General features: G+C 50.8%; 2 protein-coding genes across 3 annotated transcripts in view; one reads left to right on the top strand and one right to left on the bottom strand.

Moving 5' to 3' along the window:
- The window catches only part of PI4KA (phosphatidylinositol 4-kinase alpha), a 139,022-nt gene that overhangs the window by 51,962 nt on the left and 71,880 nt on the right, over positions 1–15,180 (bottom strand). The gene's annotated exons all lie outside the window — the stretch shown is intronic.
- SERPIND1 (serpin family D member 1) lies at positions 3,300–14,430 on the top strand. 2 transcript variants are annotated; one of them, XM_062182108.1, is made up of 5 exons: positions 3,300–3,454; positions 8,377–9,218; positions 11,215–11,488; positions 13,424–13,568; positions 14,239–14,430. In XM_062182108.1, exons 2-5 carry the CDS (start codon positions 8,387–8,389, stop codon positions 14,428–14,430), a joined length of 1,443 nt encoding a protein of 480 aa, XP_062038092.1. In that variant the 5' UTR covers positions 3,300–3,454; positions 8,377–8,386. The 2 variants fall into 2 exon arrangements, with proteins under 2 accessions (XP_062038092.1, XP_062038091.1); XM_062182107.1 differs by lacking the exon at positions 3,300–3,454 and adding an exon at positions 7,861–7,943.

Genomic DNA, 15,180 nt, shown 5'->3' with positions numbered 1-15,180 from the left:
GCGCCGGCCCCCACTGTGTTTTTAACACAGGTAAGACAAAGTGACTCAACTCCACCAGTGTTTGGGTTCCTACTCCTAACCCTGTGGACATCTTAGTTCCCTCCAAGGATCTGGCTGTCCAGTGGCCCTGCGGTTCTCCCTTCTCTTAGGCTCCTGGTCTGTTGGCCATCATCACAGCTGAGGCTGCACTGACCCCCAGAAAAACTAGGGTCGCATCAGAAAAAGTTTCAGAGGCGCTTTTGCTATGTCCTGAGACAGAGACCTGATAAAACTATGGCTGGTTAGGACCCCGTGCAAGGAAATATTCCTGTGCTTCCAGAGAGACAGAAAGAAGCTGGCATGTTCTAGAAGAGTCTGGCCTGGCCCCTAAGGCAAAGACAGAGACTACAAGAAAACTGGAAAAAAAAAAAAAAAGGTCAGGGGAAAGACTGACTTGGATAAAGGACTCTCGAGAGACTTAATGGCCGACACATGAATTCTGACTGGATCTTGGACTTAAAGGAAAAAATAAAAAGCTGTATGACATTTTTGGAAGTTACAGAGCAATCTGACTTGGACTGGATCCCTGACACACATGAGGGCTGTGATCTTCCCTGGAGCAGCAGGGCAGGTGCCCTTCTGTCTAAGAGGAACAGGTGCCAGTGGCCACAGCTGACGTGCTGCCCTGTCCTCTGCCCTGCCAGCACCCCAGGAAACAGTCCCCCCAAACATGTCACCAAGCAGATCTGACAAACCAGTAACTGCTTGACTTAGGCGGCTGCATGTTCATTATTCAATTTGCCAACTCGCTTATTTTCTAAATTTCATATTCAAAAGGTGGGAAAAAAGTCGAACCATGAGGTAAAAGCTTTACACTGGAATAAAAATGATGGAGGGTGTGTGACAGGAGGTCCCGCTTTACAAGGAGGGCTGAAGCCCCCACTGTTTCCTTTCAAAGGGGAGCAGACTGAGAAACCAAAATGTTAAGAAAGAGACCCAAATCCAGCCTTTTCAAGAGTGGGTGTGCGACCAAAAAGCTGGATATGCAGGGGATGCCACGGGTACTAGTTTAAACAACAAAAACAGTGCATACTCACAGCCAAGAAACCCCAGTCTGGAAGTATGCAGAGTAAGAAAGGAAGCGCCCTGTGAACATGACGTGCTCAGCATGCGGGGCACCCGGCGCTACTCTGCTTTCCTCGCATTCACGACTCTGTTCGTGCTCACAGCCACTTCATGTGGCAGGGGACTTATCGCTCTCGTTTTATTTTCTAAAAATGTATTATTTCTTTGAAAGGCAGAGTGACAAAGACAGAGAGAAACAGAGATCTTCCGTCCACCGGTTCACTCCCCACATGTCCGTTAGCAGCCAGGTGTAGGTCAGGGCAAGGCTAGGAGCCAGGGGTCCATCTGGTCTCCCACGTGCGTGGCAGGGGCCCAAGCACTTGAACTATCTTCTGTGGTTTTCCCAGCAGAGATGGCAGGAAGCTGGATTGGAAGCAGAGCACTCAGGACTAGAACTGGTGCTCCGATATGGGATGCCAGTGTGTAAGAGGCAGCTTAACTGGCTGTGCCACGATGCTGATCCCTTTTTTTTTTTTTTTTTTTTTTTTGACAGGCAGAGTGGACAGTGAGAGAGAGAGAGAGACGGAGAGAAAGGTCTTCCTTTTTTTGCCGTTGGTTCACCCTCCAATGGCCGCCGCGGTAGCGCGCTGCCGCCGGCACACCGCGCTGATCCGATGGCAGGAGCCAGGTGCTTATCCTGGTCTCCCATGGGGTGCAGGGCCCAAGCACTTGGGCCATCCTCCACTGCACTCCTGGGCCACAGCAGAGAGCTGGCCTGGAAGAGGGGCAACCGGACAGGATTGGTGCCCCGACCGGGACTAGAACCCGGTGTGCTGGCGCCGCAAGGTGGAGGATTAGCCTAGTGAGCCGCGGCACCAGCCGATCCCTTATTTTCATTAAGACAATTATCTGTCTATGTGAGAGGCAGAGAAAGAGACAGACAAAGCCTCTAGGCACTGGTTCACTCCCACATGCCTGCAGTAGCTGGGGCTAGACCAGGAGCCAGGAGCTATCTGGGCCTCCCACATGGGTGGCAGGACCCCAGGTAAGCACAGCCTTCCAAGGAGTACATTAGCAGAAAGCTGGGGATGGGATCCACAGCCAGGAGTTAAACCGAGGCCCTTGATGTGGGACGTGGACCTCTCAGCCAGTGTCTTCACTGCTGGGCCAAACCCCTCCCCAGCCTCATTTTCCAGGGAGTGTGCAGAGCGGGAGATGGGAGCTGTGACTTCACCAGGGTAGCTGGCACGGTTCATTGAATGGAGAGGCAACAGTGAGAGCGCAGTAGCCACAGGCCAAAGCTCTGCCCAGACTGGGTTAGAACGTGTGAGAACAAGACAGAGAGCCAGGGAGCAAGCAGGAGCAGAATCTAGCAGGCTGAGCAGCAGTCTAGACACGGGGGACAGCCTCTCTGAGCCGCATGGTGTGGCCACGCTGGAGACTCAGGACTGAGTTGGACAGGTGGAGGCTCTGAGGACACAGCTCTGCAAAAGCCACAGAGCACTACGCCAGACTCCAACCCAGCCACTTTCTGTGTCCTGCACACAATGGCCCTTTACATGCCAGCATTTCTCATGCCGAGCCACATACACTCCCACCACGTGGAAGGGCTCTGGGTGCCAACACAATGCTCTCAGGCCCAATCTCAGGGAGCAGTGCTCTGGGATGAGCTGGTCTTCCAGACAATCCGGAATGTCCTCACAGCTTTTTAGATCATAGAATTAAAAACACAAATTAAAGAAATGTATCATGGCTCACAGATCCTTGTGAATCCCTAGGCGGACCTGAGTGTGGGAAGGACTGCTCAGGAACACCTCTGTCCTACAGCAGAGCAGAGCGGGGCTGCAGGTTCCGGCAACCACACAGTGATCCCCGGTTGAAGAAAGGCCTATGCCACGGCCTCGCTGTCGGTGAAGTCACTAATCTCATCTCATTTTCCTGGCTCCATTTCTCACTGAGGCGCAAGCTCACGGAAGGGTGGTGACAGCTGCCTAGTAGTCGAACCAGAGACAAGACCAGGGCAAGGTCAGGTGCTGCAATCATCGCAGAGGGGTAAGACGCAGTTTCAGGGCAGGCACGGCCTCTACTTTCCAGGGAGCTATAAGCTACCCCGTTGCAGCACCTCGGTGACGTGGTGCCCCGGTGGGGGCTGCTCCTTGCAGTGACGCTGCCTACGCACAGCCAAACTTCAAAACATCAGCTGCATACAAATGGGCTGGGAGTCTCCACCCAACAGCACAGACACTGGCGAGGGGGTTTGTGCTGACAAAGCTACTTGAGTGGTGTTTGAATTGGGACATATTTACTTTGGAAAATACCCAACAGCCCAGCAATCAAAGTTCACAGTGAACGCCTGCTGGTGATCTTAGCGGATTTTGTCTCTGGAACGCTACTTCTCTGAAGCATAGAGGTAAGTTCGGGTTTACCATTTTGTCAGTAATATTCCTAAGTTCTTATTTGGGGCACACAAACATGGGCAACTGATTTGCTTCTCTATTGAACCATGAGTCCAAATGCTTTCTACGCTTAGAAATGGGGAAAAAAATGTTTATCTCACAGCCTGGCGATTTCTGTTAGCTATATTGTTAGGACGCTGGCAAGGCTCGAGCAGGAACTGTGAACTAGGTGAAGGCGCTGCACCTGTGTTGTCAAGCGGGCACCTGTCATGTGCTCCTGAGAAGGGAAGGACCCTGATCTCAGCCACTCTCCCTGAAGGGTTCATGTTAGAGAGACATGGCACAGGAGACCTCTCAGTGGTTCAGAGAACAAAAAATGTGTACGTGTGTGCCTGTGTATACACACACAAGTGAGCAGACGTGTACAGGAAATGCAAAAACCTGCTGAATCCGGCGGCCGTTCTATTACACTATTGCTTTCAGTTTTTCTTGAAGTTTGAAATTATCTCAAAATGCAGACTTTTCCAAGCTCCAGGAAGCTACTTCTCTCCCGTTCTGCCTGCTCTGGGCTTGAAGACTAAGCTGTGTGTGTGTGGGGGGGGGGGGGGGGGGGAGGGTGTGTGCTCTGCCCTGATACAACGACAGTGGAATGCCCAATCTCACTCCTTCCAGCTAGCAGGAAAGCGCCATGTGAGGTTCTCAGAGACACAAACTCTGGAATGGTTACCCTCCAAAATGTACTGCTTCTTGAACACAGTAATCCGGGTTTAGATACAACCTAGTGATGCTCTCGAATGCCTCACCTAGTTGCCGTTCTACTAAATAGCACCAAGGAAGACTGACCTCCAGAGTCTTCATTTCAGAGATACGTTCTCCTTCCTCTGCGAAGGAACAATGAACAGTGTCTGGCATTTGATCACAATGTGTAGGAAAGGAGTGTAAGAAACTTCTAAACTATGCCCTGGGAACCACGCACGATAAAAACATGAATGTCTCCACCCTGCCTCCCCATCTGGCCTCAGATCCGTTCCTGAACACTTATTTATTCAAGCTGGTTTTTTTTTTCTTTAACCTTATTTTTTTAATCAGAGGAGACACTATACACTATTAAGTGCAATCAAACAAGCAGACTTCTACTAAGTTGTTAACCTTCTCCTCTTCTTTGTCACAAGTGCATTGTCGCTGACACCCATGCCTGATTCTGCCTGGACACTGGGCCAGGTTCTATTCACAGCCAAACACATCAGACACGTCCCTTGCATGCAGACTGTACGTGTGGCCCTGGACCATGAGCAGGGTGCTGAGAGGGGGAAGGCTGGGGAAGACAGCAGACATTTTCAAAGTCAGAAACTAAGTGACCTTCCCTTTCCAAAACGGGCAGCTCACAAGTTTCCCAGTGGCGAGGCAAACAATGCTTGAGTTGAGTATTTGAACAGGACAGAGGACAGAACATGGCAGCAGGGAAACCAGGCTCATGTTACTCCCCCAGCCTGGGCAGCTGGGAACATCCTAGAGCTCTTGGCATAGGGGACTTGGGGGACCGAACCAACAGGACCAGATTTAGCCGCTGCCACTTGTTAGTGACAGTGACAAAGGCTCGGTCTCCTGATGTAAACTGAAGTTACACAAAGGGCCTTGTACAATGTCTGGCATCCAGCAGAGGCACCATTAACAGCTGTTGCCATTCTCAGCACCCACAAAACCAAGTTGGATACCTGTACAGTTAGCCCCATCTTCAAATATCTGCCCAACAGGAGCCAGGAACTCATAGCGGGTCTACACTGGCAGCAGACATTTGGCCCCCAAATATCTACCTAACAGGAAATGGCCGTGGATATACAGTAAACTTAACAAAACACAGTGCTTCAGGCCGGCGCTGTGGCTTAACAGGCTAATCCTCCGCCTTGCGGCGCCAGCACACTGGGTTCTAGTCCTGGTTGGGGCGCCGGATTCTGTCCCGGTTGCCCCTCTTCCAGGCCAGCTCTCTGCTATGGCCCGGGAAGGCAGAGGAGGATGGCCCAAGTCCTTGGGCCCTGCACCCGCATGGGAGACCAGGAGAAGCACCTGGCTCCTGGCTTCGGATCAGCTCGATGCGCCGTCCGCAGCGGCCATTGGAGGGTGAACCAACGGCAAAAAGGAAGACCTTCCTCTCTGTCTCTCTCTCACTCTCCACTCTGCCTGTCAAAAAAAAAAAAAAAAAAAAAAAAAAAAAAAAAAAAAACCACCACAGTGCTTCTTAGGATGATCAGAAGTTGGGATCCAGGGCCAGCAGTGTATGTATTTGTGTGTGTGTGTGTGTGTATATATATATATATCTTAAAAATTATTTATTTGAGAGGCAGAGAGACAGCAAGAGAGAGGGAGACAGAGATGTTCCATTCTCTGGTTTACTCCCCCGATGTCTACAACAGCCAGGACTGGGCCAGGCCAAAGCCATTAGTAACTCATCTGCATTTCTCCCATGGGTGGCAGGAGCCCAAGTACTGGAGAGCCACTGTCATCTTAACCTACATCTTAACCGCTAGGCTGAACGTCTGCCCCTGGCTCAGCATGATAAATACCTACATCCACTGTGCTGGCCAAATCATGGGTGCATCAAATAACACCTCATTTACTAGGGTACAGAAGTAAGAAAAAGACAAAGGCATGTGGTGGCCAACCTGGATTTGACAAGCCAGGTCAATCCTCTTTGGAACAAGGCAGGGGAAGAGTAAGGACAGGCTAGCCACAAGGCCTATGTGTTACATATCTTGTTTACCTAAATAAAGAGAACGCCCCTCGGGCCCTCAGTGAGAGTTTTCTGACATCCACCTTGCAAAGACAGGTAGATGAGAAGCAGTGAAGGAGAACATATTTACCCTCCCCTAACACCTGTGGGAGCCAACTGGCTAAAGATACAAAAAAGCACACCAGCGGCAAGTCAGGAAGGTACTGCAAAAGGGTCAACAAAAATGAAACGGAAAGATCAACTTTGGTTTCAAAAAACTGAAATTCATGCATAATTTTTTTTCAAAGTACTCATTTCCATCAACTTTTAAAAGTACCCTCATATGCATGAATCACAAAGTTTTTGCACCAAAATAAATTTAACTTTTCATTCCATTTTTCATGAACTTTTGAAGTGTCTTCAGAAAACCTCATAGCCTCTGGAGTTGGCAGTGTGTGACAGGCCACCAGCCACACCTCACCAGGCCTCAAGGAGGGGCTTAGCATTAGAGACAAGTTCCAAGTCTTATGGAAATTAAATAACCCCAAATGACTGCATAAATTTCAAGTATCTTGAGGATATCTTGTTTTCAGAAAGCCTGGCCCATGCACACTTTTCTTTCTTTCTTTTTTTTTCTTTTTGACAGGCAGAGTTAGACAGTGAGAGAGAGGTTGGTTCACCCCTCAAGTGGCCGCTACGGCCGGTGCACTGCGCCGATCCAAAGCCAGCAGCCAGGTACCTCCTCCCGGTCTCCCATGCAGGTGCAGGGCCCAAAGACCTGGGCCATCCTCCACTGCACTCCCGGGCCACAGCAGAGAGCTGGACTGGAAGAGGAGCAACCGGGATAGAATCTCGCATTCCAACCAGGACTAGAACCCAGGGTGCCAGCGCCGCAGGCGGAGGATTAGCCTAGTGAGCCGCGACACTGGCCAATGCACACTTTTCAACACCCCTGCTTCAAGGGTGGAGTAGTTTGCGGAGTGCAGGTAGGGAAGAGTTCAGCCACTGGAAATTAAGTGCTGAGGCCGATCTCTGTCTCAAGCCTCAAGCCCTAGTGAAGCTTCCCCGCTGTCTGTCCTCCCCACGCCTGCTATGCAAGGCAGAGCACTCACAGGTCCTGGCGCTGTGATTCTGGGAGCCCTTGCTTTACTGTACGTGTCAATATGTACAGTAGCTCAGTGGCCCTTTAGTTTGGATCTCTGCAACTCTAGTGTAAAGTAAGCTATCTGGAGATGGAAGACAATGGTTGGTGCATACATGAAAAACAAACCCCAGGTGGCATAATGGGTGACGCAGGCATCCATTTGAGCATTAGTTCATGTCCCAGCTCTACTTACGATCCAGCTCCCTGCTAATGTGCCTGGGAAAAGCAGGAGAAGATGACCCAAGTCCTCGGGCCCCCCACACCCATGTGGGAGACACAGATGAAGCTCCTGGCTCCTGGCTCCGGCCTGGCCCAGTTCCCAGCTGTTGTGACCATCTAGGGAGTGAGCCAGCAGCAGATAGAAGATCTTTCTCTATATCTCCCTCTATCTCTGTAACTCTGCCTTTCAAATAAAGAAACTCTCTGAAACCTCTGAGCTGCCAGGATTCTAGAAGGGTAGTTTTGCAAACCTTTATTTTATTTTTTTAAAGATTTATTTATTTATTTCAAAGGCAGAGCCACAGAGAGGCAGGGGTGCAGAGAGAGAGAGCGAGAGGTCCTCCATCCGCTGGTTCACTCCCAAGATGGCAGCAACGGTTGGAGCTGAGCTGATCCAGAGCCAGGAGCCAGGAGCTTCTTCTGGGTCTCCCACGTGGGTACAGGGGCCCAAAGACCTGGGCCATCTTCCACTGCTTTCCCAGGCCGTACGAGAGAGCTGAATCGGAAGTGGAGCAGCCAGGACTCAAACCGGCGCCCATATGGGATGCTGGCACTGCAGGCGGCAGCTTTATCTGCTATGCCATAGCACTGGCCCCTTGCAACCCTTTAAAGAGGGGATTCTGATCTAGGTAAGGGTCCATGGATCATTTGGGGAGGTTTATGAAGCCCACACAAAATATTGTGCATGTTTATCTCCATCAGATCATTTTGAAGTCCCTAATCCTAAAATGGTTTTGAGTTGGTGCTGTGCCCAGACGTCGCTCTCAGCCAGAGCTGCAGCAAACCTGGTATCTGAGTGCTGCAGTGACGTGGGGGTCCGCCTGGCCACCTCTCACTGTGTCCTCTGTTTTCACTCTTGGTTTCAGCTCTGCAAAAATGCACCATCGACCCCACCTGCTTCTCATTTCTCTCACCATAATGTCTGTGTGTGGTGGGAGCAGAGGTCTCACGGATAAGCTGAACAACAAGAACCTGACCATGCCCATGCTGCCAATCGAGTTCCACAAGGAAAACACGGTCACCAATGACTGGATTCCAGAGGGGGAGGAGGACGACGACTACCTGGACCTGGAGAAGTTACTCAGTGAAGATGATGACTACATAGACATCATCGACGCCGTTTCCCCGACCGACTCGGAAGCCAGCGCCGGGAACATCCTGCAGCTCTTCCAAGGCAAGAGCAGGATCCAGCGTCTAAACATCCTCAATGCAAAGTTTGCTTTCAACCTTTACCGAGCACTGAAGGACCAGGCCAATGCTTTTGATAACATCTTTATAGCGCCTGTGGGCATTTCTACTGCCATGGGGATGATTTCCTTGGGTCTGAAGGGGGAGACCCATGAACAGGTGCACTCCGTTTTGCATTTTAGAGATTTTGTTAACGCCAGCAGCAAGTATGAGATCCTGACCATCCATAACCTCTTCCGGAAGCTGACGCATCGCCTCTTCAGGAGGAACTTTGGGTACACACTGCGGTCAGTCAATGACCTCTACGTCCAGAAGCAGTTTCCCGTCCGGGAGGACTTCAAGGCTAAAGTAAGAGAGTATTACTTTGCTGAGGCCCAGGCGGCTGACTTCTCGGACCCTGCTTTTATATCAAAAGCCAACAACCACATCCTGAAGGTCACCAAGGGCCTCATTAAAGAAGCGCTGGAGAACGTAGAGCCTGCTACTCAGATGATGATTCTGAACTGCATCTACTTCAAAGGTAAGAACAGCTGCACAGCTCGCCAAGCAGGCTCACCATGTCCTCTTCCCAGTGCGTGGGCAGACACAAGGCAGAGACAGCAGCTCAGCTGAGATACAGGGACAGGGGATACTGTTGAGGGGTGAAGCATAGTGAGTCCTAACTCTGCTTCACAGTCATCGGATTTCCAGCACAACCTTGTGAAATCGTCACTGGACCAGTGTCCCCACTTTGACAGAGCCACCAAGGCGCAGAGAGAAAAGGGTGCTCCAAGGGCCCTTGGTAGTAAGGGGCAAGGCCAAGGTGGAATCCAGACAGGTCACCTCTAGTGGTTCAGTCAACCAGAACAATGCAAAAAAACTTTTTAGCATTTGGCCAACCTCGATCTGAGTTGGTTTTTTTTCCATTTTCTTTCCCAATTATCAACACTCAGCATACAGACAGACAAAAAGCTGAAGAAACACGTGAAGGGCTCAGCTTGGCGAGCTGACACCAGCAGCTGCTGCTCCTTCTCAGGACACTGCCACACTGATGGCCAGGCGTGAGACTGTTCAGAGAGGGCTTCCCCTCCCCTTGACTGCACCCCCCAACAAGCAGGATCTCCTCCCCACCCCCATCTGGAATTCTAGGGAAAAATGGGCTTGGATCCAGACCTCGTCTTTCAGATGCCCTACTGGGACGTGTTCAGAAAAAACTTCTCCTTCACTCTCTAAGTCCCACACACACTCTCTTAGGAGCACACACAAGGATGCTTTGGCATCAGAGCCAAGAGCAGTGACACATGGTCCATCTCCCCTTTGTCACCAAACACACCTTGCTGGAGCTGAACTGGTCCAAAGCTCGGAACCAGGAGCTGCTTCCCAGTCTCCCACGTGGGTGGCAGGGGCCCAAGCATTTGAGCCAACTTTATTGCTCTCCCAGGCGCATTAGCAGGAAGCTGGATCAGAAGTAGAGCAGCCGGGACTTGAACCTGAAATTTGAACTGAACTTGAACTTGAGCTGGGAAGCACAGTGATTCCCAATGGGGCCCTGGCAAACGCTGGAAACCCGGGGTGAAGGAAGGAAGCACTGCTGCTGGCTAGAGTGGAGACCAGCAGTGCTGCTCAGCACCCAACGAGGCCTAGAACAATCCCCCACCACAGAGAACTGTCTGCCCAAACGTCAGTAGTGCTGAGCACCACCACGGGCAGGCAGGAGCTGTCTGCTTTCTAACCTCCTCCTAAGGCACCTCCTGTTTCTCATCCTGGCTGCTCAACCCACGAGCGGGAAACCTTGGATAGGTTACTTCAGGTACTTGTGCTGTCTCCTCATCTACAGAACAGGGATAGTAACGAAAAGCACACACCTCCTAGGTTTGCTGGGAGCGGAAAAGACACGATTCAAGGGTGTTTCAGAAAGTTCATGGAAAAAGTAGAATGAAATGGTAAAGTTTTCTTTAGTCCCCAAATTTTTAAATACCTTTGCATATTTTTCGTACTATGCATTTTCCATGAACTTTTTGTGAAGCCCTGGTATAGGAGAGGCGCTTAGAGAAGAGGAGCCTGGCATGTCAAGCACTCATCTGCTGGTTACCCAGCATTACTAGTTTCAAGCATCTCAGAGCATCTTTGGACTTATCCCTGGATACACTGTGCCGCACCCACACCTATGGTGAAGACCCCGTAGGCAACACCACCTCATCCACATATCCTGCTGGTGGCTGCGGAAATCAGAGTGTGGGAGGGAAATCACCCACACAGAGCAGCTCCAAGCCACTCACCTTACAGATGAAGCGGAAGCCCAGGCAGAAGCCACACAACTCATCAGGGTCAGGTTCAGAATCTCACTCAGAACCCACTTCAGTCTATTTAACCTCACTCGTTAGAAATGCAAATTCTTGGATCAAACCAGATCTAGGGAATCAAAGATCATGGGATGGGTGCTGCAAAGCCCTTCAAGGACTCTGGATGCAGCTCAAGGGTGAGGGCCACTGCTCTCGGACATTCTAATAACAGGCCCATTCCTATTGGCATTACAGGAACCTGGGTGAATAAGTTCCCCGTGGAAATGACACACAACCACAACTTCCGGCTGAATGAAAGGGAGGTGGTCAAGGTTTCTATGATGCAGACCAAGGGTAACTTCCTCGCAGCAAATGACCAGGAGCTGGACTGTGATGTCCTCCAGCTGGAGTACGTAGGGGGCATCAGCATGCTAATTGTGGTCCCACATAAGCTGTCCGGGATGAAGACCTTGGAAGCACAGCTGACACCCCAGGTGGTGGAGAGATGGCAAAAAAGCATGACAAACAGGTACGTCAGGACATGAGCTAGTTCTCTCCACCTCCCAGAGGCTGGGGGTGCCCAGGAGTCCTGGGACTCTGGGCATCTTAAGAAAGGGGAGAAGTATGACTACGCACCCAAACCTGCCACAAGGGCTGTCTGTCCATCTGCTGCTTGGCGATGCGATCAGCGTACCCGAGAAGCTGTCACCTGCTCTCCACGGGGCCATTGCAGAAGTGGAGGCAGGTGACTTAGAGTGAGCTCAGAAACAATCCCACCTCTGCTATGCACTTGCCGTGTGGCTCTGAGCCCCAGAGCCCCAACTCTAAAATGGGGACAACTGTATTACTTTCCAGGGTCACTAGGAGAAATAGACAGAACAAGGGACTTGGAACATTCCTCCCAGCATCTGGAACCCAGGTGGTGTCCAACAAGATTAACTGCCCTTCCCTCATCAGGAAACTCCAAGGTCCTCTCAGCCCTCTGAGGATGCATCGTTTACAATTTCCTCCTGTTATTTATTGCTCCAGAGTTAAAACTGCAAGTCTGAAATCTGGGGGTACTTCAAAAAGTTCATGGAAGATGAAATTCAAAGATAAGTTTATTTTGGTGCAAAAAAGTTAAAACTCATGTGTAATTTTTTCAAAACATGCATTTTCCATGAATTTTGTAAAGGTCCCACGTATTAGTTTGCTAAGGCTCCTGTAACAGAGAACAACAGGCTGGACCGAGGCTTAGCAAGCACTGAGGACTTCAGCCCTGTCGGGTATACATATGACCAGAAAACTCAACTCTGGTCAGTAAAATAAGCGTCTGAAGTTAGGGAACCACACAAGAGGACCGTTTTATATACCTTCTCAAACATGCTGCTGACTTTAAAGACAGTAAAGGAACCACACAGCATCAAGGAAATGGCCACACAACAGTAAACAAGCCCCAATTTTAAGTTACAAGGGTCCCTTGGTATCCATGATGGCTGGGCTGGTTCCAGGACTCCCTGTGGGATACCACAGTGCATGGATGCTCAAGGCCCTTAACACTTCAAAATATCTCTAGATTACTTACAATATCTAAAACACTTGTTATGTAAATAGTTTCTACACTGTATTTTTTGGGGGTGGGGGAATAATGACAAGGACAGATGTAATTTTTTCCTCTGACTGTATGTGAGCTCCAACTTGTTGAATCTGAGGATGTAGGTCTAGGCCTGGAGGGCTGCAGGTAACTACAACCACAGTGTGGGCTGGAAGGCTGCCGTGACTGAATTCTGGTGGGACAGGGGTGCAGATCCAGTGAGTGTGGAAGGCTAGTCTTCCCAAACGCTCACTTTACAGTACCAGCACATACATACTTTTTTTTCTTTTTTTTTTGACAGGCAGAGTTATAGACAGAGAGATAGATAGAGATAGAGATAGAGATAGAGAGAGAGAGAGAGAGAGAGAGAGAGAGAGAGAGAAAGGTCTTCCTTCTGTTGGTTCACTCCCCAAATGGCCACTATGGCCAGGGCTGTGCTGATCTGAAGCCAGGAGCCAGGTGCTTCTTCCTGGTCTCCCATGCAGGCACAGGGACCCAAGCACTTGGGCCCCTGCACCCACATGGGAGACCTGGAAGAAGCTCCTGGCTTTGACCTGGCCCAGTCCTGGCTGTTGGGGCCATTTAGGGAGTGAACCAGCAGAAGAGTGCTCTCTTTCTTTCTAAGTCTTTCAAAAATAATAATAGTAATAAATCTTAAAAAAAAAAAAAAAGAAGAAGTGGAGGTAGGACTCGATCCTAGGTACTCTGATATAGCATGCAGTGTCTTAACCTGCTGTAGCACAACACCTGTCCCTAGCATATAAATGTTAACAAATGTTGTGTCAACTCTGGTAAGAGCAACCTGGGGAGTAGGCTCTGGACATTTAAAGGGAAAGCATAATTCTCTCGTAACTTGTAGTTCAATAAACAAGGCCCTTCTGCTCTGTCTAGAACCCGAGAGGTGCTCCTTCCTAAATTCAAGCTGGAGAAGAACTACAACCTGGTGGAGGCCCTGAAGGCAATGGGGGTCACAGAGCTGTTTGACAAGAACGGCAACATGTCAGGAATCTCAGACCAAGGGATCACCATGGACCTGGTAACCATCCCTTCTCTCCTGTCCCCAGGGGCCACTCTCAGGACAGCCCCCACTTCCACTTGTGCTCCAGCTAGCACCCGCTGTCTGACTCTCCATGTTGGGGGGCCCTGGGGGTGGCTCTCCTGGCTTGGCTGTGACACATAGAGCACTCAGTTCTGCAGCTGCCAGTGGCGGGTGCGGGGTGGGGGATCGGGGTGGGGGCACTGCAGTTGCCAGGCACTCAGCCGGCAGTGCTGCCACAGGGAACAGCCTTAGAGTGAGCTCCACTCCTGACACCAGACGGGGAGGCGTGTGCTTCAGGCTGTGAAATAGCTACCAGTCTCAACAGTGCAGCAGATTCCAGGCTCTCGCACTCCTCTCGGTTGCTGCAGGGGGCGGGGGCAGGCAGGGGCACCTGTGTTGGTGCCCCAAGCCTCACAGACTGTGGGCAGGGCCAGGAGAGAATGTGGTTCTAGACTTTAAAGGGATTTGCTACATGACACAGCCTCCAAGCACAATTACTGCACTCGACAAGTAATGACAGATATTATCAGGCTAACTGTGACCAGCTGTGATTTTCACGGCTCACGTGGTCTTCAGACCCCTTCCCGAATGAGATGGGACACTAGATTCTCTGTCCTTCTGTGTGTCAACCTACGGAATCTGACACATTCCCTTCCAATTCGAACAGTTCAAGCACCAAGGCACCATCACGGTGAACGAAGAGGGCACCCAAGCTGCAGCTGTGACCACGGTGGGGTTCATGCCACTGTCCACCCAAGTCCGCTTCACAGTTGATCGCCCCTTTCTGTTCCTGGTCTACGAGCACCGCACCAGCTGCCTGCTCTTCATGGGGAGAGTGGCCAACCCTGTCAGGTCTTAAGGTGGAGCTCTGGGCATCTCACGTGTTCTGGGGACGTGCTGTGGTTCTGCTTCTGTTCCAACAATGAGGACACAGATTTCCGGCACCATGACCTCCGTGGTCTATGCCTCCAATCTGAACCCGAGGCCAAACAAGAGAAGAAATGTGCTAAGGACTGAGAAGCAGGTGGGAATCAATGCTACGGAGTAAATCACGCCGAGAACCCACAGGAGACAGGTCACTGCAGCACGCAGCTGCTCCCCCAAGGGTCTCAACAAGAGCCAGACCACCTTCCTGCCCCCTTCCTCCAAGACACCTGCACAGCACGCCCTGGGCACCTCCTTCCCGGGCAGCCTGCAGGGTGTATCTACTTCTGTCACTCAAAGCCTTTCTCAACTAGGGCCCCTTTCTGAGCTCAGAAATGAGGAGTGTGACAAAGTGTTCACCATCTGTGGTGTTCCCAAGGGAGAAGCAACCTTGAGACAGACAGGAGTGGAGTGCCCTGGGCTAACAGAGGGCTTAATTCTCTCAAGGCCCGACTTTCCAAATCCACGTGGAGTCATCTGTCCCTCCTGCTGGTGCCTCGCTGCGACCCAGAGGACAGTGCAGCACGTGGCCATGTCTTCCACCCTAAAGATGAATAAATGTAGCCACTTTTCATGTGACTTTGGCACAAATTCTGTCTTTTGAAACTCAAAGAACAAGGGCCACACCCAAAAGAGCTGACGTCCTGAGAGTGACGAACACAGAAAGTCACTCAAGGGCCACACA

This window comes from Lepus europaeus, chromosome 23 (assembly GCF_033115175.1).
Source record: "Lepus europaeus isolate LE1 chromosome 23, mLepTim1.pri, whole genome shotgun sequence".
Lineage (NCBI taxonomy): Eukaryota > Metazoa > Chordata > Mammalia > Lagomorpha > Leporidae > Lepus > Lepus europaeus.
This window is presented reverse-complemented; position numbering and strand designations above follow the sequence as displayed.